General features: G+C 42.1%; 4 protein-coding genes across 7 annotated transcripts; 2 read left to right on the forward strand and 2 right to left on the reverse strand.

Moving 5' to 3' along the window:
* Positions 1-2: 2 nt before the first annotated feature.
* On the reverse strand, positions 3-4,376 carry LOC114442858 (glutamic acid-rich protein). Of its 2 annotated transcripts, none has more exons than XM_028416679.1 (10): positions 4,247-4,376; positions 2,989-3,048; positions 2,742-2,895; positions 2,557-2,640; positions 2,262-2,352; positions 1,713-2,189; positions 1,480-1,618; positions 576-1,370; positions 287-504; positions 3-205 (listed from the first exon to the last, which is right to left on the reverse strand). In XM_028416679.1, the coding sequence occupies exons 2-10, from the start codon at positions 3,033-3,035 to the stop codon at positions 123-125; spliced, it is 2,088 nt and encodes a 695-aa protein (XP_028272480.1). In that variant the 5' UTR covers positions 3,036-3,048; positions 4,247-4,376; the 3' UTR covers positions 3-122. The 2 variants fall into 2 exon arrangements, with proteins under 2 accessions (XP_028272480.1, XP_028272479.1); XM_028416678.1 differs by having other exon boundaries at positions 2,262-2,355.
* Positions 3,843-6,713, forward strand: zdhhc24 (zDHHC palmitoyltransferase 24). Its single transcript, XM_028416682.1, has 3 exons — positions 3,843-4,440; positions 4,750-5,027; positions 5,192-6,713. Exons 1-3 carry the CDS (start codon positions 4,136-4,138, stop codon positions 5,482-5,484), a joined length of 876 nt encoding a protein of 291 aa, XP_028272483.1. The 5' UTR covers positions 3,843-4,135; the 3' UTR covers positions 5,485-6,713.
* Positions 6,714-10,942: 4,229 nt separating this feature from the next.
* LOC114442490 (sodium/potassium/calcium exchanger 3-like) lies at positions 10,943-18,636 on the forward strand. The gene is made up of 17 exons (XM_028416074.1): positions 10,943-11,399; positions 11,712-11,801; positions 12,949-13,025; positions 13,117-13,191; positions 13,326-13,410; positions 13,689-13,792; positions 13,907-13,981; positions 14,386-14,411; positions 14,519-14,572; positions 14,654-14,790; positions 15,041-15,129; positions 15,899-16,166; positions 16,823-16,989; positions 17,070-17,184; positions 17,276-17,388; positions 17,656-17,721; positions 17,914-18,636. The coding sequence occupies exons 1-17, from the start codon at positions 11,132-11,134 to the stop codon at positions 18,022-18,024; spliced, it is 1,920 nt and encodes a 639-aa protein (XP_028271875.1). The 5' UTR covers positions 10,943-11,131; the 3' UTR covers positions 18,025-18,636.
* A 378-nt stretch (positions 18,637-19,014) lies between these two features.
* On the reverse strand, positions 19,015-25,633 carry LOC114442895 (zinc finger protein ubi-d4-like). Of its 3 annotated transcripts, none has more exons than XM_028416743.1 (11): positions 25,577-25,633; positions 24,230-24,390; positions 23,924-24,031; positions 23,570-23,763; positions 23,288-23,380; positions 23,045-23,129; positions 22,467-22,601; positions 21,800-21,931; positions 21,200-21,312; positions 21,036-21,117; positions 19,015-20,417 (listed from the first exon to the last, which is right to left on the reverse strand). In XM_028416743.1, exons 1-11 carry the CDS (start codon positions 25,606-25,608, stop codon positions 20,332-20,334), a joined length of 1,221 nt encoding a protein of 406 aa, XP_028272544.1. In that variant the 5' UTR covers positions 25,609-25,633; the 3' UTR covers positions 19,015-20,331. The 3 variants fall into 3 exon arrangements, with proteins under 3 accessions (XP_028272544.1, XP_028272543.1, XP_028272545.1); XM_028416742.1 differs by having other exon boundaries at positions 19,016-20,417; positions 23,570-23,766; XM_028416744.1 differs by lacking the exon at positions 22,467-22,601 and having other exon boundaries at positions 19,016-20,417; positions 23,570-23,766.
* Positions 25,634-26,380: the final 747 nt, after the last annotated feature.

The raw sequence follows: 26,380 nt of genomic DNA on the forward strand, positions 1-26,380 counted from the left end.
AAAAAGTGGCTTTATTCCAGATAAATAATAAACGCAAATCATAACAGACTAGCCTCAATTTTTATGTTTTAAGACAAAATATTCTCATTTGGACTCAGTTTCAAGTTTAAGCAGTTATTTATTTAGTCGTAAAAGTGATCAAACTCATCAGAATCACTTTGCTGATCTGTCTTCAATCCGTCCTGCTCCACTTGAAAAATGGAAGCTGGAAAAAAAATTGAATATTAATCAGAATCAACACTTGTGTCATGTCATCCTGTTATTGTGATGACTGGTAAGACTGTACCTTTGGGCTTCTCGTTGGCTTTCAGGTCCTTCTTTGTCATTTGTTCTTGGGGTGCAAGAAGATTCTCAATATTATCATCTTCACTGAATTCATTTGAGCTGTCCTTAGAGGACCCCTCCTGTTCCTCCTCACTGCCCCCCTCCTCATCCTCTTCTTCCTTGTCTTCCTGCTCATCATCCTCAGATGCTTCTTCAAGAATAATCTGCATCTGCTTAGACCTAAAACAGACATTTATGTGAAATACAGCTGCAAGAGCCATTTTAACATTTTACTTCCTCCATCACCTTACCTTCTCTGCTGTGGTGAGATGATACTGTCGTCTGAGTCTCTGTCCTCTCCAGGTTCATCACTCCCATCCGCCGCCTCCTCCTCCTCACTCTCCTGCTCCTCATCCTCTTCTATTTTCTCCTCCTGCTCCTCATCCTCTTCTATTTTCTCTTTATCTACATCCTCATTCACCTCTTCATCCTCAGAGTAGGAAGAATCCTGTTCTCTCTGTTCTTTATTATTCACCTTGTCTGACTGTTCTTCATCATCTCCCTGATCTGTCTTATCCTCTGCTGCTGCCTCCTCTTCTTCCTCTGTTGTAATCTCTGTTCCATCTTCATCATGCTCCACATCTCTGTCTTGTTGTTCTGTACCTTTCTTGGTGTTCTTTTTTTCATCATCCTCTCCAGCTCCCAGATGTTTCTGTCTTTCTTCTTCCTCTTCTTCTGTGCTACTCTCCTGCGCTTCCATTTCATCTGCTACCCCATGTTCATTCTTTGTACTCTCTCTTCCTGATTCATCCTCCCTCTGGGATCCTGACTCTTCTCCACACATCTCTGATCTGCTCTCATTCTCCAATTTTTTGCTCATGGATTCCTCGCTTGAACTTAACAGCTCCTCAGCAACAGGCCTTTGACTCTCTGAGTCGTCTCTCTTGCTCTTCTCCTTTGCTACCTTCTCAGATTTTGGTGATAAAACTGTAAACTCCTCACTTCTCCTTGTCTTCCTGCTGCTGGTGCAGCCTTTTGTTGACATTGCATCACTGTCTGGGCTTTTGGTCACTCTGCCTGAGGGGATGACAATGGCACTGGAAGTCCTGGATTACCGAGAAGAGGAAAGAAGGAAAAAACAGTTTACATCTGGTATTTTCTGTGTGGATGAACTCTAATACAAAGTTAAAGGTATCAGTGAACGTTATTACTGACTCCTCAGAGGTGCATCTTTCTTCTGAGGAAGAGGCATGTTGTCTTCCTCTCTTCTCCCTCTTCACCCTCTTTTCTCTACTCGCCAGACTGGAATCCCTGCCGCTCTCACTGCTGTCTGTGTGTCCACCTGTTAGACGAACTGGATCCAAAATGTTCAGAGCCGCATTACAAATGTTATTCGTGTACACATACACACACTGACATGAATGTTTTCTGTATTTTTCTTTTCCCACCTGGTTTAACGTCCAGCTCCTGGGACAAATGACTCCTTTCTCTCTTTGAGCTCATATTACCCTCATCCACCACCGTCTGAGAAGCCCTTGATTCAGAAGGAGGCTCGTCCATGTAGAGCTGCCCCCACAGGGCCTTAGAGTCTGAGGGGATCTCAGCAGCATATGGCCAAAAGTAGTCGGATTGCGTGGAAGCCCAGCCTGGAGGACCCTGTCTGTGCCAGTGATGATTTTGATGGGGACCAGGAGTTGAGGTGAGGTTGTGGAGTGGATGTGGGAAAAAGGGTGTTGGGTGGAAAGAGGGGGGAACTGGAGAGGAACTGTGTAGCTGGTGGGGCGCTCTGATAGGAAACCTACCTGCCAGGGATTGAGACTGGGTCAACCAGGAGGATTGTGGGTAGGGAAGATGAGAGGGGCCACCTTGGTTATAGTCAGCATAACCTTGAGGTGCAGTAGTATTTTGTAATCTTGTAGCAGGACCTGAAAACAAGGATGTGTATAAGTTAGAACATTCAAAGATATTTCTTTAAACGAGTGGGGAAAAGAACAAACCTTGTGAAGGTAAAGGTTGATTTGCATAAGACTTCTTCACTCGTCCATCTTCTCTGTTGTTCAGATATGACCTCAAATAGTCCTCTGTCCTCTTCTGAAAGAATTAGACAACGCATGTAGAGGTCAATAAAAGGCATAATTTACATGTACGTTTGTTTTTATGCCCTGGGTTTTAAAGGAGTAAATTTTATTCAATGTTGCTGTTCAAAACACTGCATGATAACTAAAACCAGCATCTGATTTGGCCTGTTTTATTTTAGACAAAGTAAACTGCAATGCTGTGCACTGACCGTACCTTCTTCTGGGCAGCCTGTGTTTTTTCCTTCAGTTGCTGCTGCCAGCGAGGGGTGCTTTCCTTCAGGTACCTCTCATACTCCATCTGCAGGGGTCAGAGGTCAAAGCATAAGGTTCATTACATGAACTAGTTCCAAAACTCTTTTACTGCATGTGTGTGATGTTTTTTTTTCTGTGCACGTGTACCCGAATAGTTTTCATGGCAGCATTACAGGCCAACATCTCTTTCAGTGTCTCCTGCGCCTGATCAAACTGCTGCAGCAGCTGCCTGTTGTGTTGCTGGGCTATGTGCTCTCTTTCTTTCAGCTCCAGCCAGCGCTGCTGCAGGTGCATCACTCTGCTGCAGGACACAAGCACATACACATATTTATAACAAACTTGCAGTAGACAGTTAGTCACCATGTAAGGATCTTGATCTGGTCTTTGCTCTTACAGATGCTGGTGGCTCTGAAGAGTTGAATAGTCAGTTCGTACCTCCATTGGCCTGTCTACACTGTGGGAGAATTAAAAAGTACATATACAGCATGATACAGCAAACTTTCATAGCGGATCCTATTAGTAAAACAAACATTGAGTATTCCATGGTGTAATATTTTACAAGTACGATTGCTTCTGCAGTTTCACTTTAAAGGTACAACAAAACCATAAAAACTTCTTTTGTGGTCTCTGAGACAAATTTAAAGTTAATTCTTACTGTGACAGCAAAGTAGCTACAAACACCTCACTTCCCACTTCTTGTCTTTATGGCATCATTCAGATAGGGGTCGTACCTTGTTTTGAAGTAGTGCTCTCTTTGTTTTGATAAAGTGTTTTGTTCTGTGCTGGTCAGATGCCCGAGTGACAGTAAATTCTCCTTTTGTGCAGCCATGACTGCCGGCTTTCAAGAGATGCAGAGATTATCAGGGATTATGGTCTGTGATTTGAGGGGGGAGGGATCAGGGAAATGCTGCCAATCCAAATAAGGGAATGGTAATGGGGTTAAACAGTAGTGAAGGGTTTGATTTTTTTTTATTGTCATATCAAAAGTTGTTCTTTATGATATCTGAATTACAGAGACAGGCAGCAGACATCACTCTAAAAAAAGATTGTAACATGGCAAAGATTTTGTATTATGGGCCTAGAGTTGTTTATCAGGGCTAAATCTTCAATTAATCCCACCAGTCTTATTCTTTATGGAGCGTTTAAGCACTGTATAAAACAGTCACTATAAACCAGCGAGCACAGATCTGTACAATGAAAAAAATGTGGCGGAACCACAATGTGTTGCTTCATTCCGGATGTATTTTCATGAAACACCAGCTAGCAGACGTGATTCCGTCCAGTAGCGTAGTTCTTGGTGAGGAGTTTTTAGACAACGGTGGCGTTACATTGAACTTAGAACACGACACTACCACGACCATCGGGTATTTTTGCTTTAAGGTGGTTGATTAAACGTCGCGAGGGAAGTTAATTAGACGATAATTTGGATCAATAAGCTAACCAGCGGCTGCCGCTGTGCGCCTGTTAAATCAGTCTCTCCACTTCTTGTATCTTGTTGAACTGTAAATCAAACAGCAGCCAGAGCTGGGCGGAAACACAATATGACGAGTTTTGCCAGTAGAGCGTTTTGCAGGGTCGAAAGGCTGTGTCGCCACCTCCCCGTGTTCCTCAACACGTTCCTGGTTTTCTCCATCACGGGGGAGGTGAGCTACCTGGTGGTGGTCGAGGCTCCGCTGGAGGCGGACCAGAAGAAGACGGAGTGGTCCGCCTATTGGAAAGTGGTCCACTTGCTGGCTCAGTACTTCATGCTGGGGAACATCTGCTGGAACGCCCTGCTCTTCTTAAAAACCAGTCCTAGTATCAGGGGGGTGTTCCTGGGTGGAGAAGGCATGGGCCAGGGGTGGAGGTATGGCTTAATGGCTTCAACACAAACCCTTTGTTTTTGTGAAACAGAAAACGTAGCTCACACACAACAGAAGTTTTGTATTATATACACAATATTGCTCGACACATTTTAGTTCTAACCTTGTCTGCAGTTTAATGTTGTATATTTTAGACAAAATTTTAGCAGGAAATAAATAATAATAATCTTTTGTTCATTATCAACTGAATTATTTATTGAACTCCAGCTTGTTAAACGTCAGTATTAACTATGAAATGTTTGAGAGCATTTCCATAATAAATAGGCATGTTTTCTCTCTTGGTTTTCACACAGGTACTGCTATACCTGTGAGACACACACTCCACCACGCTGCTCCCACTGCTACGACTGCAAGGTGTGTGTCCTGCGGCGGGACCACCACTGTGTCTTCTTTGGCCAGTGCGTCGGCTTCCGCAACTACCGCTACTTCCTGAGCTGCTTGTTGTTTATGTGGTCAGGGCTGCTGTACGCCACGCTGATGAATGCGGAGGTCTTCATTGTCATATTGAAGGAGGGTGTGACGGTGCACAGCATCCTCCTGCTGCTCATACCCTGGATCATGCTCATTTCAGGTTCGATCGTTTGTTTCTCACTATAATTGCTTGAAAAAATGAGTTATATCCTTATTAACTGATTACAATTTATTTTAATGAAGCCTCTGCTTCATTGGCTTTGATTGTGCTGAAAAGGATCCTAGACATCCTGACTTAATTTCACTTCCTGTGATTCTCACCAGGCCAGGTCTCAGCGCGTGCCTTTTCCTTCGCCTTCATCGCTGACACATGCGTGGTGGGTTTTCTCTTGGTGTCCGCCTTCTTCTTCTTTCACCTCTTCCTCCTGTTCCGGGGTCAGACCACCAGGGAGTGGTACTCATCCCGCAGACCCTACAGCCTGGGACTCCTGGGAAACCTGCGTCACACGCTGGGTCTCCGCTGGTACCTCTGCTGGCTCTGCCCACTCATCCCATCGCCACTTCCTGGAGATGGGATAACCTTCCAGGTTACAGGATCACTGGAACCCTCCCGGTAACAGCCTGTGTGTACGGACAGGCTGTGTGTCTCTTACCTTAGTGGTGATGGTTCATGTTATCGGTGGCAGCAGCATCAGGGGATGTCACCTCAGATTAAAGAGAGGTAGCATGGGATGGGTTGAAGCTGGAGGGGTGTGTTTAAGGTGGTTTTAAATGTTTGCTGGTATCGTCTTTGCAGCTCTTTGCTGTGCTGAGAGAAAAACAACAGTCTGTGGTGGTACATAAAGGTAAACTTTTATTGAGGCTGTCACAGAAATTAAGTGTTCCATTGGAATACTAAGCACTGAAAATGTATGTTTAAAAAACTTAAATAAGAATGTATTTTACTGTACAATATTAAATCCGAGCACTCTTGACAATGAGTCCTCGGGCAGTGCAGGGGATAATGGCGTCCCCCCCAAACACTTAATCTGAATCTGAAGGTCACACACATGTGGCTTGCACTACTCCTGATTAGACCACAGGATTATAAAACATGCACAATCATTAGACTCCTGCTGCTGTAGCTGCTAGAAACATGAGGTGCTCTAATTCCACTCCTGAGTTTATTACAATGACCTTTTTTCACTGGAAATTGTTGTGCCCATAACAGGCACTTAGTGGACATTCATGTTTTAACATGGGCGGGACAACATACACGCAAAGCCCTACAGAAAAACCAGAATCAGCAGAACTGCGCGGTGTTCCAGTTTACACACTCCTGATGAATACAGTATTTAGTAAACTGCCTGTGGCTGTGTGGTCGGGGGTGCCTTTCTGTGTATTTCTTTACATTGTTCTTGTTTCAGGCTGTGAGGGATTAAAGCAGCAGCTGTAGTTTATGTGCAGAGTATTTATATTTTCCAGATATTTAAAAGAACATGGCGAACCTGTGACTACAGAATGTTGCTGTTATTCATCTTTATTTCTATTGTATTCCTGGAGCATTCAGCTGACAGGTGTGATCTTGTTGCCTGCTTTAGTTCAGTGTGTAATACAGATTGACCGGTGGACTTGATGCCAACAGGACTTAAATCACTAAAATCCTTATTTTCCTCTTTTTTGGCACCTTTGTAATTTTTAATATTTGGCCTTAACGTGCAGTGAATCATTATCTTTACTTTTTTTTTCTTTTCTTTTTTTTACAAAATATTATTTGTAAGTATTGTTGTGGTTTACATAACATGTCTGCCTGATTTCTGTAAGTGGCAAAGTGCTCAAATAAATGGTGTGGAAGGAAGTACTGAAACATGTTAAATTTTGTTATTGTGTATTATATACTTTTACTATTGTGGAGCAAGCTGTGTTGTGATAAATTTTAAAAGCATCTTCTCTTAGATAAATGACTCTTAACATGCTTTAGTGATAAAACTGAAGTCTCCTTGACACTCCACATCTGACAGCAGCAGTCAGAGATGACAGCTACAGCTTCTGATTTCTATCTGAAGTTTGAGGTTACACACTTCTGGTAAGGCTGTTATATTGTTGTTTTTTATTACCATAAAACTAATGCTAGCTTTAAAAATTCTTTATTTATTAGTTTTATACTTTCTCAATCTGTATTTAGTAGTTTTTAGTTTGTCAAACCTCCCATGTAATGTGTAAATGTTAGTATAAATCATAGACAAATGTTGATAGCATTTTAGCTAGCTGACGTTAAGCTAGCTAGCTAGCATAGCTATACATACATTCGTAATGTTAGCAGGAAAATTAAAATTCTCTTTCAAAAGTCAGAGTAGAATTAAGTGCTAATTATTAGCTAATTATTCAATAACATGTAGTTCTTCCCTGCGTGAAGTACAATTAGTCATTCCACACTGATGTGGATGTGGATGTTTTTATAGATATATATCTGCGATTAACGGCGGTTCATTTACTGTTACTCCCACACTGCGGAGGAATTCAGCTGTGTTTTCATTTATAAATGGCATATCTGTGCACATTTTATTGCCAGTATTTCTGCTTCCAGGCAAAGTGTGACAGACGTTACCTGTAAGATTGAGATGTTGACATTTTGTTGGACCCTAATATGTTTTATCACCAGCAGGAGGAAAACCAACAGGATGGATTTCTCAGAGGAAAACATGTGAGTAAAACACTCACTGGACAACAAATATTGGTTTTAAATGACATAACATACAGTTACTGTGGTGTGTGTGTCTGTGTGCAGGTCACCAAATGAGATTTTTGAGAGACTAGCTGAGCTGGATCACAGCCAGAGCCAGCTGAAGGAGCTGAATGATGAGATGAGAAACTGGCTGGACTCTGCTGATGAAGACATGGCAGCACTGCGCTCGGAGAACTCCATGCTGAGAAGACGAGTGAAAGAGTAGGTTGTAACACATTAGCAGGACATCAGAAGGGTCATTTAACTGCCTGTTGAACATGAGAAATGTTTGCTTGGGATCGATTTACAAAAGAACCGCCACTGAATCAAAGACAGAACCTCATAGACCACAATTTACACACTAAGGAATTGGTTAGCATTCTCCCAGTCTTAAAACCATCAAAGACACATTTTTCCCCCCATTTTTGATTGTAATTTAATATTTTTGGTTCATTATTCCTTGTTAATGTGAAGACTGATTTCAACATAATGTTGGAGCATGGTTCAGGGCCTTGTAGCTGTGTGTGTTTGTCTGCAGTCTAGAAAGGGTCATCAGTGAAGCAGAAGAGATTGAAGCGGAGCCCTGCCGGTCCTCTGTGGCCAGTGACCTCGATGTAAATGCATACAGTGAAAAAAAGATAGAAACATTGGTGCGTAAGCAGGATTTATTTAGTCCATATTTTAGGATGTTTTCAGACTTGATAACAAAAGAAGTGAAGTCTTTACAATGCTGTGTTATCATGCAGGAAAAGGAATCTACCGCATTGAAGGAACAAAATAAGAAGCTATCTGCAGATGTAAATAGTTGTTGTTTGTCAGTCATCAGATGTCCCAGCCTGAAGCATGTTCTACATTTATATGTTTATATCTGTCGATCTTTCAGCTCAAACATCTCCAGCAAGAAAAAGAACAGGACAAGATCAGTTTGATCAAGCTTAGGGATGCACTTCAGACCTTAGAGGTGAGATAATCAATTATTTTTATTATTCCTTCTGTTGGCTTTTAAACTGTCCTCCAACTCCTGATTTGTTATGTGATGTGTTTCTTCAGGTAGGAATGGAGAAGGCTCAGATAGGCCTGCAGCAAAAGGATGATGTCATTTATCAGGTAGGATCAGGGGCAGCAAAACATCTTCATGGTCATTCCCTGGAGTTCAGCACAAAGATTTAAGTTCTTTTATTTTGTTCTTTTATTTGAACATCACTTTTTGATTTGTGTGACTTTGATAGAATAAACTGCAGATAAAGAATTTGGAGGACATGGTTGAAGAGTGTTCTACCATCATAAAGGTGAAGAGATTTTACACAAGTCTTAGCTCTGAAGTGTTTGGACATCACATTAATCTGAATATGAATAATTGAATATAATGAATTATTGAGCACACATTAGGCTCACAGACAGACCTGATCTGGTATTCTTTAGGGCTTGTAACTCGGGTCATGAATTATCATTATCAGGGCATAAGAGGAAGATTGTAAAAATGAAGAGAAGAAAATAAAAAAGATTCTTCTGCCATTTGTAATCTGTACATAAACAGTGCTTACAGTTTGTGTAATTGTTTATTGCAGCAAACATCCAGCAGTGGCCTTGTTTCCTGCTCTGATGTCTGGTCCCTTTTCTCTGCTCCAGGATCTCAGGCTGACGAGCCAGGACCTGAGGAAGCAGCTGGAGGACAAAACTGATGAGGCCTCATTGTAACCCTGACACAGATCTTCTTGCTTTATATATATATATATATATATATATATATATATACAGTATACATTACAGTATGAACACTCATACTGTGCAATGCGTTTCTTTTTGTTTTTAGTGCCGTTCTGAATGATGTGACGAGAGAAGCATCGCTCAGTCCCCCTCTGTCATTTGCAGAGGAAATTAAGCTGCTGGTCTCCTTGGCTGAAGTGAAAACCAGCACGGCAGAATCCACAGATCATGTATGACCTCTCACTCACACTCTGTAAAAGCTTTTAAAGTGGGGAGAATGTGAGACACACCACACTGACTGTGCACTGTATTTACTACAGTTTTTTATTGATGAAATGTAATATGGCTGTTTGTTCTGCCGCGGCCTCCGGAGAGAATTAGCTAAGGTAATTTGTTACAGAACTGTTGCGTTACTGTTAGCCAGCTGTACACAATACAGAGCATAGATTTAAACGCTCATCATCCCGTACTTCTGCACATCAGGACAAGTGTGTGATGATTCAAAGCCAGTTTGTCTTAAAGCAGGTGTTGAACATGTATGCGAGGTGTGTGACATCTCGTACTGTCTGCAGGAGGAAGCCGAACATGAGGAGATGTTGAAGCCTCACACTGTCACAGTCGACCCTCAGACCAAACAGTATGTCCGTTTCAGATCATAAACACCTCTGATAATATATGATGTACACATTATTATTTATCTTTCCTCACTCATTGTGTCTCTGGTTTCTCCATTGTCCAAAGATGTGCAGATACCTCAAAGCAAGCCGTCAGGAGAGCAGGGCTGCTGATGCTGTGTGTCTTCATTCTCACTGTTTTGGCCATTGTGGGATCAGGAAGCTGGTCAGGGATCTCTGACCTCTTCTCCTTCAAAAGTTTGTGGAGCATTGCTTACCAGATGGTCCAGCCTTACTGCAGGGTCCACTACGGAGCCTTACCTCCTATCTGATCTTAACGCTTTTATAAATTTGTCACCTCAACCCATCTGCCTGACTGTGGGTTCATTGAGTAGTTAGCCTTGTATTGAAAGCAGCAGACGAGAGTGAAGGTTGTACTGAATGTAACTAATGCACATGAACATCTAATGGCTTCAGGCATGATGATGCTTCATGCCAGATTCTGGTGTTGTGTGCTCTTTCTTCTTCACATGGTCATGAGTTATGAGCAGTAACATCAGCGTTGTCTTTTTGAACTGTTTTTCAGAATTCAGAACATTTTAAATATTTATTAGAATTCCTCAATTCTGTTTTTCCTCAGACCCTTTCCCCAAAAGTTTGGGGTTTGTCTCCGTGTTCATTGAAGTGTGATTTTAATATTCCATACATAAAATGCATGTCCATGGGGATGTGACTACATAGTGCCAGCATCTTTTGTGTAGCTTAAATGATGAGGCTGGTGTCTACATATGCATCACTGTTTACATAAAGAGGCATATTTATTTTAATTGAACATACCTTGTCAATTAAAAAAAAATTAAAAACCAGTCAAAAGCAGATTTTTGTGGAAACATTTCCCCACAGAAGATCATTCCCTGTCTTCACACATGTGACTTCAGTTCCACTGCTAACTCCTCCATTCATCACTGATTTGTCTCCAGTCGCCCCACCCAGCTGAAGGCGCTCTAGTCTGTTCAGAGTTCAGGAAAACACCCCCTCCTAGATCCCAAACAGTGGATCAGATGTAGGGCAGGAGGGATGTGAGGACTGTCTGTCGTGAGGAATGTTTGTGTAGGCGCTGACTGGTGATTCATTGTCTGGAGGAGAGGCGTGTGGACGCGGATGCTGGATCTTCGCTGCTGGATGCTGAGATGATGATGATCACGGGCCGAGTCCCTTTAACGTTCTCGTGTTTCATGGATGGAGCCCCAAACCAGAGCGACTGAAAGACCATATAGCAGAACCAGAGAGCAACAGGCCAGTTCGATCCAGTCTGACGGCGAGAATAGGCGGGGTGAGGGAGAGGGACGGAGGCGGCGGCGGAGGCATGTTCTGAGCGGAGGATCGACGAGCAGCGGCATGAAAGCACCGAGGAGACCGAGGCAGACGCGGCTCCTCCCCCGGTTCTGCGTCTGTGGTGTCGGTCTGCTCGCTGCCGTTTGGATCTTTCACTTGAACCGCGTTACAGGTGCTCTTCCATTGAAAAAATACACAAACTGTATGTTCATAAATTCATTCGTTAGTCGTTTAGCCTAGTGTGTGCTGATTCGAAGCCAGTTATATAAATATATATACCTTTATTAACTAAATTGTGTTTTTTTAGTGCCGTGCTAAAACGTGGCAATCATATATATATATATGGCAATCATATATATATATATATATATATATATACACACACACACACACACACATATATATAATATATTTACTATATTTACAATACACTAGTACCGCAGTTTATATTAACTCCTTTGTCCTTATATTTTCTTATTTCCAGGCACCCATGGCTCAACAGTGGATCACATGTCCAAGAGAGAGCTGATCCAGGAAAAAGATGACAATCAAAGTGACAGTATTTCTACAGCTGGTGAGGCCACGTGTTTGTAAATGTCTGCTTTTTCTGCTGCACTTCTGAATGCATATATGGAATGAGTATTGTTAAACAGCAGAAATCCCTCCAGTTATAGATCACTGTGGGAAAGTATGCCATCCCAGCTCCATCAGTGTGTTTATTTCAAGTCCACCCTGTGCGTTCATCCACCTCTCTGGTCGCCCTCATCCTTCATTTCTTCAAACTCCACACATCTAGATGTTTAGTTAGGCCTTTGAGGGTCCCAGTTGCTAGGTAACAGTGAATTTGTGGCTGAGTGTTGTGTGCATCTGGAGCTGTTCAAAGTGCCTGCCCTGTTGTAATGACCTGCTGATTAGTAGACTCTCATCATCGCCCGTGTGTGCATGGATCTTTTTGGAAAGCCTCAAAGACAGACATGATCTGATGGTGCGATGCTGAGATGAAGAGAATCCAGTTACAGATACTCTACTGAAAACATGTAATATATTAGTACAGATTAACTGAATACCTCATATTATTCTCATGAGCATCTTCTTGATGATAAAAATATGCAGCCTGATCAGGGCGTCCTGAAAATCAGGTGACAGGTTTTCTTATATCTGTGTCTCCATCGCTACACGTGATGCATGTTTGCCTCTTCCTGCACAATGTGGCCTCTGTTAAGGATCCTGTCCACGTTTGCTACACTTTCCGTTTGTTACCTTGTGGCGCAGCTTCCCAGATTTTGTCTGATTCTTAATGAAAAGCCTTTTTTATGGCACAGTGAGTTGTTGCCTTTATCTGAGCTTATGTGCAGTCTAGCAAAACAATCTATTACAGCTGGGAAGAGGCTGACTGTGATGCATTGTTGAAGTCAGCCAAATTAGATGAAAGTTTAGCGAGGCTTCTCTTGGAAGAGCTGCTTGTGAATGGCATGAATGATAGTGTGAAGAAACAACAAAGAAAACCGATAAAAACGTAATAGTATTGCAGCTGGACTGTTTGTTGAATGACTGTCTCAAGCTGTCTGGACTCTTGTTGCTATGGACACATATCCACACACACAGAGATGAGTGACAGGTTGATTCTTGGCATTATTACTTAATCTAGTATCTGCTGTAGTTAAGGAAGTCATCTTATTACAGACGTCATCAGGTTATAATTCTATCCATCTCTTTTTCAGCTATCAATGAGTTTCCTGCGGACATCTTTACACCGGAGCAGAGGAGACAGGGAGCAGTACTCCTTCATGTTCTTTGTGTGAGTATCTCTTCTGTTTGAAAGCCAAGATTTGTCATGGAAAAATCTTCATTACGTTCACTACATTCAATGTGTCTTCTTCAATGAGCAGGCGATCTACATGTTTCATGCTCTGGCCATCGTGTGTGATGTTTACTTCGTGCCATCTCTGGAAAAAGTATCAGAGGTATGCAAAACAAATGTGACTAATAGTCAACATATACAGCAAGAAACTGCTCTGCAGCTCTTCTCCTATTGCAGAATAATACACACTCTTCCTCATACACACATCATGTTCATGTGTTGTCTTCTGTCCACTAGAACCTTCAGCTCAGTCAGGATGTTGCCGGGGCAACCTTCATGGCAGCTGGGAGCTCCGCCCCTGAGCTCTTCACCTCTCTGATTGGTCAGTATGATGCTTGTCTCTTCAGTCAGTCACTCACTCACATTAATGGTCTAGCTCAGTGATTACTCCATCAGCAGTCTAAGTACCTGCAATCATAGGCACCTGAAAGTCAAGTGCAAGTAGGCAGCAACACTGATTGGCCAATTTGGGATCACATTTTCTGTTGTTTGACGGTCACCAGTAAACGACCTGTACTTATCACTGTGGCTCATATTTGCGTAAGATTTCAGCAAAGCTGGATCTAGACAAAAAATAGTTTAGTCTTGCTCTGGTTTTAGGGGTGTTTATCACAAAGGGAGACGTTGGCGTGGGAACTATCGTGGGATCAGCTGTCTTTAACATCCTGGTCATCATCGGCATCTGTGGCATCTTTTCTGGACAGGTACACTTAAACTAAACATTTTTTAAACACATACACACAGCAGGCCCAGTGTGTGCTTCTGCACAGCTCACGTAGTCGTCACAGGAATTAAAAGCATCTCCTTTTCCTCTGCAGCCAATCTCTCTGAGCTGGTGGCCTCTGTTCCGTGATGCTGTCTTCTACATCATTTCCATAGTGGTTCTCATTCTGGTGAGAAAACTACAGTAGCTTCTATGCAGTACTCTTCTCATAGTTCAGCCTGTAAAAACAGCTGAACAACCCTTTAACGATGTCAGCCCTATTTTTTTTCTAAAAACCTATTTTGAACCAATTTAGTGTGGAGAGGTGAATCGCCAAGCATACTTTTCATGTGATTGGGAGTCGTCACTTTATTAATCAGGCTAAGATGGACAGATATCATTCATATAAAGACAGAAACATCTATGGGAACAAACTGTCCAGGTCTAAATGTCGCTGATATTGTTGTCATAGAAACAGAATCTATGCAGTGGAACAAGGCACGTTCTGCTCCCTGCCAGGAAAAGAAAATTAAAAAAATGACCTCAGACAGGTAAAATGATTGATAAATAAAGTACCTTTCCTTTTATTTGCAGGTGATCTATGATGAAAAAGTCCTGTGGTAAGACTGCAATCAAACATGTTTGTTACTCAGCATCACATCAGTTTAGACAATGGAGATGACAGATGACTGTCACTGTGATGAATGATGATGAATCTGTGTTTCAGGTGGGAGACCATCATCCTCATATCAATGTATGGAATCTATATAATCATCATGAAGTGAGTCTAACTTTTAAGCTTCCTTCCTGCTGATATTAGGCCTCCATATGCTCTATACTCACTGTCTCTTGTTTTGTGTAGATTCAACAGATCTTTGTGTTCCCTGGTGGAGAGACACTGCAGCAGGGCGGGTCAACCATGTTTGAGTGGTCTGCGACGGACGACAGCTGTGGGAAACATTGGAGACTGTGACAATGACATGGTGCCGCTGAAGCCAGGTGCAAGAGCTCATGTTTGTATGTGTGCGTGCAGACCATCAAAATGTTCTGTCACTGAGCAGCGTTCAACAACCCGGCGACACAGTTAAAGCTGTCAATCACAGGCTTTTCTGTTCCCCAGTGGATTTCCAGCAGGCTGAAATAGAAGTAGAACACTTTTTTCCTCCATCACCTCCATCTGTTTTTGTCTTGTCTGCTGTCTGTCTGTCTACTGTCACTTCCTGCTAACAATCATCCATCTCGTCCACAGATTCGTGTACTGTGGCCGGTCAGGACTCAGGGGTGGTAATGGTGGATGAGCTGCTGAACCTGCACCCCCACCAACTCACCTTCTCAGAGGCAAGCCTCCGCCTTCTCATCACCCCGCATTTTCCCCCCTTCACCCGCCTGCGCATGGCAGGACGCTTGATCATCAATGAGGTACACTGCACGTGCTCACAGCCTTCACATAACATCAAGTTCCAGTGGTTTTTACCGCTATGTCGGTGGGTATGTTTCCATCAAACTGATGCAGAGATGTTGTTGAAAATGTAGTATTGTAGCAAGTGTTGAAAGAGCAGTTCATCTCCCAAAAAATATAATAATATAATAAAGAGAGCACTAGCTGGAATTTAAGATATAGTTTTGAAAAGTAAGAAGAATAATCAGAGAAATGGATCATCAGTAGTAAATAGACTGAACGATAGAAGATTTGAGCTGGTATATCAAACAACATCCTGTTTTCCAGTGTCATGCACCTTCTAATAAGCCTACAAATAAAAGACACACACTACTGCCTAATGCATATTATTATCTCAGACAAAAGCAGACAAGACCTCAATCTCCAAACCCGCTTCCCCGCTCTCTTAGCTCTCCTGCATGTGTGCTTGCCATTTCCTGCACCAAATGAAAGTGCACCTGCCAATGCTGCCCCTGCTCTCTTCCATACCCCTGATCAGTGCTTTCCAAACCCCTCTGGTGAATGTGAGAACCTACTTGGCTGCCAGATCACTCGCCGCAGTTCTCATATTGTTAGCTTCAGTCAGATAAAGCCATTTCAATAAGCTTGCTGCTTGTCTTGTTTCTCATCTTTTCTCTATCTTCACGTGGTGTCCGTCCTCCCCCACAGAGGCAGAGGCTGATTCGGGCTCGGGTTAGTCCAGAGGAGGGGGCAGCTTCAGGGGAGGAAGGTCTGAGCACTAGTGGGCCTTGGGGGAGGGAGAACGGGACGGTGGCTGAAGGAGACGGACAGCCGCTGGAGGGAGAGAGTGAGAGAGGAAAAGAGACGGGGGGAGAGGCAGATATGGGAGCACAGCCTAAAGAAGAGGAGGAAGAGGAGGAGGAGCAGGATGAAGGAGAGGAGGAGAACGCTGCTTTCAAACCCTTCATTCTGCCAGGTGAGTGATGAATGAACGGAGATGCTGTCAGAGTTCTTTGTTTTTGTTGTACTTGAAAGAAAAGGAAGGAACTGCAGGAAGTGATCTTTAGTGAAAAGCCTTTTCAGTTCCTGACAGGTTTTTAACCTCTTGTGGAAAGAGCTGAGGTGACTCGTTGACCCTCATCATGTTAGATGTTCTGTCACATAAGTAGAGTCAAGCTGTAAAACTAAAGAGGCCTAGATGAAAAGTTAATTAAGATTAATTGAAAAGTTGCAACAAAAAGTTTTTCTTTCCTGTAAACATGTCTTTTGGAAAAATATATTGCTTCCAATTTTAATCAGTGGAGTGGGGAAGCACAGATTAAGAGAGGGCTTTAAAAAATAAATCTCAGTTCTGACTGCCCCCTGGGATCCTTTACTGGACTCAATACTGTGATAATTGTTCATCAGAGAATATAGACTCACACATTTCCCTGAAAGTCACAACTTAAACTTAAATATCAGTTCTGTGAAAGAGGTTTTGTCATTAGTGCTCCTGCATCAAGCAGACATGCTTCCTGCTGGTGGAGCTAATTAAAAGGAGATGCCACAAAGATACATCCAGGCTGTGCCATGTGAATATTTTAGGTGAGTCTATAATGACGCCTGAGGGGAAACTGTCATTTGTGTCCTCAGATGGTTGGTGTGTGCGTCTGAAGTGGCTGATCTCCTGGCCTGTCAGTCTTCTGCTTTACTGCACCATCCCCGACTGTAGCCTGCCACGATGGGAGCGCTGGTACCTGCTCACCTTTTTGTCCTCCACACTCTGGATAGCCCTCTTCTCCTACCTCATGGTCTGGATGGTACGAGGTCCTGCACACAGCATCTGTCAGGCAAATCACACATGTAAACACCCGTTAACAGGCTCTGTTCCTCTGCTAAGGTGACCATAATCAGCTTCACACTTGGAATCCCAGAGGTCATCATGGGCATCACTTTCCTGGCAGCTGGGACTAGCGTCCCTGACTGTATGGCCAGTCTCATTGTCGCCCGCCAAGGTGTGTGATACAGCTGAGTTAAACCATCTGCACACACCTTGACATAAAAAAGTCTGTTTGTTAGGTCTTTAAGTCCATTTTTCTGTTGCAGGGCTGGGCGACATGGCTGTGTCCAACTCCATCGGCAGTAACATCTTTGACGTGCTGCTGGGCCTGGGATTCCCCTGGGCGCTGAGGACCCTCATAGTCAGCTATGGATCAGTGGTAATACCAGATGTTCCTTCTACCTTATGTCATCTGCACCATCTGCACCTTTGTGACTTGAAAATAAATTCAAGCTCTGTCTGATGGATGGTTTAGACACATACCATATACATTTGTTTACATCTGTGTTGCTTCCAAGCTGTATATTAAGGTCAGAGTTATTCACTATTAGAGGTGTGGCTGCTTTGATTGACAGAGGGTGGCTTTCACAACATCTTGCTTGTTTATCTTAAAGGCTACAAACTTACCCCTTAACCCCTTTTTTAGGTGACAATCAACAGCAAAGGCCTGGTGTACTCTGTGATTCTGCTGTTGGCCTCAGTCACACTCACTGTGAGTATATCTGACCACTGTAGTTAAAAATCACAGATCAGATTCTGAGATTATGACACCGTAAACAAGCTTGTGTTCCTCAACCTATAATTGTGATATTATCTTGGCCTTAGAGCCCTTGAACACAGGAAATATCATATTTTATTAGATGTTGTCCTCCGTTAGAACAGAGCCTGTGTCTCTTGTTCTTAGGTCCTGTGCGTCCATCTAAACCGTTGGAGGCTGGACCGCAGGCTGGGACTCTGTCTCCTGCTTCTCTACACCATCTTTGTCCTGTGCTCGGTTGGCTTCGAAAGGCTGTAGAGGACACACACACACGCACGCACACACACAAGCCAACTGACTTGTTGTCCACATTTACTGCTGCCATTTTGAATCAAATATCAATTTTATTTCCTTTAACAGTGGCTGTACAGTGTTGCTGTGACACTGGCTGCCTCAAAGTGACATTGTTTACCTTTGATACGCAAGTATTTTACATAGTTCTGTACCTGATATGTGAAGAAAAATGGATAATGCACTGATATTACCACAGAACAAATTTATAAATTATTGAATTTGTATTTAGAAATGAAGAATATTGTGTAAGGAAAGGGTATTAGTTCATTTATCATTACTTTATAACTGCCACAAGTAACCTCAACAACCAGATGATTATACATGTACGTTTGTATAGTAGCTTCTCAGTTTGTGCACTTATGTAAAGTTTACTGTCATCACACCTTTGTGTCCGATGCTGTAAATGGCAATGCATGGCTCGTCATCACACTCCAGATAATTGCACTAAGCCACTGTTGTCTTGGCCTTGTACATGATGTAGGCCCCACTCTTTTCCAAATAGCTTCTCAGCACAGAGACTGTGTTTGTGCTCTAACAAAGGTGACCGTATGCTAGGAGGTGTTTTTCAATGTCTGTGTGGAGAGAGTATGTGTTCTTGAGTTAGTGAGTGCAATTAAAACACTTTGTTCGGTGGGCTTCTCTTCTACAGTTTAAGTTCAAAACAATCACAATTATGAATAAATAAGAATTTAAAAAAGAAGCATCGTAGGATAATCAGTTTCTTTTTGCTCGAACCCAAAAACAAAAAAGCCCCTTGCACAATCAAAAAGAACAAACCAATCAGACACAACACATAACCCATTAAGGATTATACATTGTATTTCTGTCTCTGAATCTATCAGTAACACTGGACACATAATTCAAAGTGATTTTTATTTCAGTCAGGCTAAATCAGCTTTGATACCAAAGAAATGTAAAAATAAAAATAGTACAACAAAGTACATCATCTTACAAATACTCATGATGGAGGTCTGACACATCAGAAAAATCAAATAAAGTCAAACATGTCACAGTCATAACAAAAAATAGAAAAAGTCAATACAGTAAATAGAATGCATCAGGAGCTATATATTTAAGTGTTTTACTATACCGTACACTTTACAAAATTCTACTAGAAAAAAACTCCCAATACCAATGGAATATCAGGTAATATAAAATGTAAAAAAAATACAAATACAACAACAACAACAAAAAAAAAACACTTGTGATGTGAGTGTGTGCATTCATACAGGTGCAATTTGCATGCAAATCTGTCTCAGTGTGACACATGAAAAAAGCAGCTACAGTTTGTTGATGATTGTGTGGGTCCTCTGTTTGACAGCAGATGTTTAAGATGACAGGGTGATGATGTCACTGCCAAACTACTTCTTAAAAAGCTTGCACAAAACTTGTCTTTCTTTGAGAATCAGGCTTTTTAAAACTGGTGTGTTACCTATAAAGAAATGGTGTGAATGGTTTAGAGCGACAAACCTGGCCAACAGTATATATGCACAGTTGTGTAGTGTTTGTTTTTTGTTTTTGTAGCTTTTGTGCTAACAGACTTATTTTTACTGTGTTGGTGCCACAGGTTTAACAGACATGATTGATTTGATGCTGTCATGTGTTTTACTATGATGGTGGACCTTGGCACTGACCAGCCCCCCTCAGGGAAACCAACTTCAAAAGATAAATGCTCTAACAGATCAGACAAGAGTACACCGACATATGCCACTACAAAAGCCCACTAGTAACCAGAACAATAACAATAATAACATTTTTCAACCATGTAAGTGTTGATATTTTCCATTTAGAGAGAAAAATAGATAATTTGGCAGAAGAAAAACAGTCCACACTGTGTCTTTAAGTGTGAAAGGGTGCAGATGATTAGCTGTGATGCTAATCCATTTTCTCCAGGGAGCTCCCGTGGAGACAGCAGTTACTATGGTAACTGCGTGCACTCTGGTCCTGTATCTAGTGTGTGTAACAGTCCAGGAGAAAGTGTGTCTCTACTGTATTTAGACACAACATGTCTGTGTTTGAGGCCCCAGGGGCTCTGCAGGCAGGTTTAGTAGTGACTGTTTGATCCCCGTGTTGACTTATCTGAGGTCTGTTCTGGTTTTTGCGTCCCCCCCGTAGGCGCTGCAGTTATGAAAAACTTCGAAAAGCAGATCTGCGGTCTGGCTCAGCTACATCTAGTCAGAGCCTGTAGCTCCGCACTGAGTGGAGGTCTGACGTTCCGATGGGGTGTTGGGGGATCCTGGTGCTGAGGGGGTGCAGTTCATGACTGTGATGTCACTCAGGGGCGGAGTTCTGGTTCTGCTGGTATATGGAGGCTTTATCCTTCAGCAGAGCCAAGCACAGGTGGCAGCTCCAGCTCCCTAAAAGGCACATGAGCACAGTAAGTAAGGAGGGACTGTAGAAATCCATTCATTAATGCAAGACAAGTGTTGTGGTTTGCTGTGTGTTTAGGGAAGATAACAGGACTATCTAATATCCTATTCTGTTATTCCCCTGGTGCGGTGTCTTGGCTTTTTGGCCAAGAGTTTCAACGGTTTTATGATTGTATTCTTTCTGAAGAAGCACAGAATCTGTGCCCTGCCCTCACAAGCAGAGGAAGGTCAAAGGCGGGTCTTAGGGAATGAAATAGTGCATCATGTGTGTTGAATTTGGTGGGTGTTCATTTCAGACTGATCATTTTGCCCAGTATAAGTTTAGCACATCCCTACTATCAGCCCCAAAAACCTTTGCTTTTGGTTTTTTTCTTCAGAGGCTCCACCATACTCTTAATTGTTGAAGTACCTAATCTCATGTATGTTGCTATAGTTATCCCTCTCATCAGCGATTGCTGATTAATGCGTTTCTGCTGGTGTACTGTGGTTGGAACTCTTTACAGATAACATTTTAACATCTGATGTACTGCAAAATACTGAGAGATTTATAGCAGCATTGTCTTAAATGGCTTTCATCTATTTTTCAATACTAAAGCAACAGCTCACCTTCTGGTGGTTCAGTCATGGGTGGAGTTAGGCAGTACATGTGGTAGCCTCGGTCACAGTCATCACAGAACAGCAGTTGGTCCTACAAAAGCATGACACCATGTTTAGTCATTTTCTCTAGCTGCCATCTGCACACCACTACATGTGAAAACATAAAGACTCACATCATTCTCTGAGGTTCCACAGACATTGCAGCACTTGCACTCAATGCACTGCCAGCGGTAGGTCTTCACTGCAGCCATCATTACTGGTGTAAACTGCAGGCATGTCGGGTGGCCTGCAGGAAAGGGGAGGACAGCATAATCGTTCAAACATAACCGTGTCCATCTGTAGCTTAGCAACTGTAATCCAGCAGAGTTTAAGTGTGTGACACTTGGGTTTATATATGTATTTATATATTTTTTTAATCTACTGTGTGAAAGCCAGTCGAGTATATAAGAGTTTCTGCTTGTATTTACACTAATGCAGAAAATTTCCTGCAATTGTTTTAGGTTTTAGTTAAAACAAGTGTTTAACAGAGCTTGTAGGATTTGAAATAAGCTCACTGGACCAAATGTTAAATAACTTTAGCATTTCAATGCAAAACATGCTACAGATAAAAAATACATTAGCAAATCATGTAGGTTCCCTTTTTTAGGGGCTATCATTTAAAAAAAAAGTCAGCTGGCAATCAAACAGCGATAGCTTTTCAACCAACTCATAGATTTAACATTATCATATGTGTTTATGTCTACTTATCAGTTAGAAACATGAGGAGTTCATACCTGAGCGCCCACAGTCTGAGCAGGACACCAGCTCCTCTGATTGGCCGGTCTTCTGGTTTAAGGTGGAGTCTCCCAGACAGAAGTCACAATAGTCATTGGGCAGTGCCAGCCCATTAGGACCCTTCTTAGTTGCTAAACAGGAGAATGAGTGAAGAAGATAAATAGAACTGCCCCTTTTATCGGGGTACATACTTCTTTCTTATAGTGAACATTTGGTCCTTTACATATCAGTGATTTTAAAGTACAAACCTGTTTGTGTCATGTGTGCCAACAATGTTTTTAAACTTTGTAACTGACTGATGATGTTTTGAGTCAAACTAATGGATGGGTGACAACTAAAAAAACGCACTTGTATGCATTTGCTAACAGTTGTCGCGTGCACAAAGAAAAAAAACAGCAATGCGATGGACATGTTGAAAGGGAGACAAAAAATATGGATGATAATATGCTGAAAAAAATGGCAGGAGTCCCAACTGTGCAAACAACATTGAGTCTAATCCCACATGTGGGATTCAAAATTATGAAAATCAAAAAATGAAAAGAGCAGAAAAAAAACAAAAACAATGAGAGAGAGAGTTCCCTTGAACAAACATACATGCTACACAGCATGCAACCAAACCTCCCACCCCTCTCTCCGTCTCTCTCTCAGTACAAGAGAGTGACTCACTCTTCTGCTCCTCAGGCTGGCGAGGAGTGGGTGGTGCCTCGATCTCCTCGCGGTCCTCGCCCTCCTCCTCGGCCAGGTGAGAGTGTGTATAATGGTAGCTCAGGCCAGGCCGATTCTTGTAGCGCTTCCCACAGACTGATACACACACACACGGTCACACAAAAGTGTTATAGTGATTGCGGCGATTTCTAATTACCAAAAAAATGTCCAAGGTGGAACCAAAGTGGAACAAGGTAGAAGTCTGCCGCTCATCACTCCAAAAACATTTATTATTTATCATTTATTAATTTTGTGGCACACTCGCTACTAGCAAACTCATACAGTGTATGTGAGCATTCGCACAGTGAGCGAAGGGCCAACAGGAAGTTATAGAGCACACACACAGAGCAACATCTTAAGAAAAAAGGCATCCAATAGAGCAGTTTTTCTAATCTTTATGCTGTCAAACTTTAGTTCCAGATGGGGTTGTATAGATCACGCCATGCATGGCAGAAGGCTTGTTTTTTTTATCTTTCAGATTAAAAAGCAAAAGCCTTTCTTGCTCACATGCATGACAGATTACAAAGCATTGTACTTACTGTCACAAGCGTAAGGTTTATCCCTCTCCTCCAGTGCTGCGGCTGCAGCCTCTGTCTTCTTCTTGCCATTCTTGTCACTACGGCCCTGAAGAACCCAATGAACAAATAAGACAAGGTACTACTGAAATAAGAGTTCACTTTGCTTGTACACTTAAATTATGGAAACATTTAATTTAAACAAAGTGAGATGAAACTAACTTTTTTTTTGCAGAACTGAAACTGACAAGGACAATACCCACTCACCTTAGACTTGCTCTTGCCTCGTCTCTTGGGAGTCTCATCCTCAAAGTCTTCGTCGTCTAGGTCGTCCAAGTAGTCATCATGGTCCAGGACTCTCTGCAGTGAGAAACACAGATAAGTTTAATTCCAGACAGAAGCTTTGTAGGAACTTGCCTCCGAGAGTCTACTGTATTATTAGTACAGTAAGAACCCAGCCCTGTAGCTAGCAGACTTAGCTAGTAGAATTTTTCTGGAGTAGTTAATCTGGGCTGATCAAACATAATGTGAACTGGCATTGAACCCGACCTTACGGACACGCCCAGATGACGTGTGGGTAACCGCTGATGTAGCAGGTGGCTCCACAGTGGCTGGATCATCCTCTGGTCCACGGAGGTCCGACACGCCGCTCCTTCTATCAAGGGGTTCTCCTTTCAGCAGAGCCTCCAGACTGCTGCCATCCATGGCTCCTAAAGCATCACGCTTCAGACCCAGCTCCAACTCTGCTGCACAGCCCAAGCAGAACAGCAAACGCATGCATTGTCATCGATATCAAAACAGACACAAACACATACAGATTATTAATACACACAAAAGTGTACCCTACTTTCACATATATACTAAACGGCTTTGTGAAAAAAGGCATTTCACTTGCAGTGTTACCTGCTTTAATAGGCGGGAAGGCTAAGCGGGGATCCTCAGGGGGATGAGAACGCCGTTTCTTCCTCCAGCGCCGGGCTGGGTAGGTGTACAGCTGCCCGGGAGCTACACCTGATGTGACAGAGAACAGGAATTCAAGAACAAGTGGCATGCTTACAGTTACAATGACATGAACATATTGTATATCCAATCACATGATGAGGGGAAAAAATATTTAAAATCACTTAATACAGGAGCCTACAGAGACTACTACTTTTTAAAGTTAATTCTATGATTAAGATATAGGTGAACTGAAAGTCAGCTACAGACCTGCACTCCGGTGTCTCTTCTCCATCCAGATGTAACAGTTGGACTGGGCAACACCGGTCTGAGAGTCCAGAAAAGGCATGAGGATGCTGCGCTCAGCACACAGACGAGCATTGTAACTATGACACTGCTCTATAGCGTCTCTGTAATACTGCTCTCCCAGCCTGAAACAAAGTCAGAATAATATCAGCTCATGTATACCAGATAGACTTGTTTTCAGCAGTTTTACCTGATACTAACAAACTAAAACAATTTTAGATAATTGTAGCTATTTACTTGTGTGACTAAACAATTTTAGGATTTTCACAATTATTGTTTGTATGTATTTGTTTTTTTAACCTCAGCCAGGCCGTATAACAATAATGTCTAGTATCAGTCAATAGCCAACGTTCAGATATCAACAGCAATATCAGAAAAGAGAGAAATGTATCTTTTTATTTAGTTGGTTCTTATATTCACATTTACCTCACGTTTGTCTGAAAGGATTATGTGGCTGATACAGCTTCACTGAGCCACAATACTTAAACAGTTCTTTGAATATGTCATCACACAAACTGGTATTATTAGCTGAGACGAACCACAAAGGAGCACTGAAATCACTGCAAATGGATCCACAGGGCAGCGTACAGCCCTCCTGCTCGCCTATTCCATCGTTCTCAAGCTCAGTAATTCATTCATGTGCATTCAGGTGCTTTGGAAAATGACAGAATTTAATACCGCGGCCACCTTTGGTGTATTTGAAATGAATATCTTATACGCGATAAGAGTATTTGCCCCCCCCTCACATTTTCCATTCATTCTCAGCCTCTTCGCAATTAATTTGTCGCATTGTTGTATCACACTGTTCAGAGTCGGTTTCTCTTCCTTAAACTTGAGCGTATTTACAGATATAACTACAACGTTGTTTCGTTATACTGATCAGCATTAACAGTAACGATGGAGCAGTGACAGAACAAAAGGATGATTGTTACTTAGTCTCTCGTCACAACAAAGCGCCCGCCAACCTGACAGGCTACTGAAAAACCTACTATCGCCGTCGTCTACAAACGACTGACTACAAACACGACCTTGTTTGCAAAAAGATCTTAAACAGCGCGTAGCGGAGCTGGGTATAAGTAGAGGCAAAATGCAGTTCCACAATGGATTGACTCTCATATTTGACCACAGCTAACAAGCTAACCTTAGCACAGAGGATAATGTTATTCTCTTGGGACAATTATTGTATTAAACCCGAAAGATGCCGTGCGTACAGTTGTCGGCAATGTGTAGTAACACGACAGACATCGAATTATACACGCACTACTGTAAGTGCCTATTTTTTTCTCTTACAATAAATAAATGTAAACTTACACTTTCACAACATTGTCGACGGCCGCCGCCATGTTTGCCTATTGCGGTTGTGCGAAGTGCCACTGCGTCTGCGCACGGACGTTAGTGACCGTTATTGCCCCCCACGGTGAAAAACATGAAGTACATATTTCTCCCCCTCGACAGCAAACATCTTCTAACTTTAAATCTGATCACAATATATATTTTTAGTTTGATTGCTGCAAGGCAGCTTCTCATATCATCCTAATATACTTTTCAAAATAAGAGCTTCATCTTTTCAAATCCTTAACCGTGTTTCAGCAAATTCAATTCAGATTGCACATTCTCCAGCAATTCAAAGCAATGCTACAGCTGCAGCTGCTTTTCTAGGAAAGTTGTTGTCTTGCTCCATTTTACGGCACTTTTCAGCTGTTCAACTTATTGAGGACATTCTGGGCCAACTTCAATGTTTTTTTTTTCTAAATATTATAATATTTTTTTATATTTATATTTTTTAGGTTTTTAGAATTTGTTTTTTTAAACTTTGCCTGAATTTGTGTGAATGATGTGGTTGCTCCAGTTTTATCTCAGATTGTGCTGAAAATAATAAACTATGTCTGTATTAGTTTTTAGGCTGATCATCACAGTGATTTTTCAAAAAATGGGCAAAATAAAAAAAAAATAAAAATGTGACAATAAAAATGTTTGAATGATAAAATCTTGGATAAAAGTTGGACTAAAAGATTTTTGTGATTACATCATGAATGCTGTGATATGACACAAATTCCTTATCTAAAGCCAGGAAGAAGAAGAAGCTGCAGCGCCTCCTGCTGTTCACGGCAGTTA

Source organism: Parambassis ranga, chromosome 10 (genome assembly GCF_900634625.1).
Source record: "Parambassis ranga chromosome 10, fParRan2.1, whole genome shotgun sequence".
NCBI classification, from domain to species: domain Eukaryota; kingdom Metazoa; phylum Chordata; class Actinopteri; family Ambassidae; genus Parambassis; species Parambassis ranga.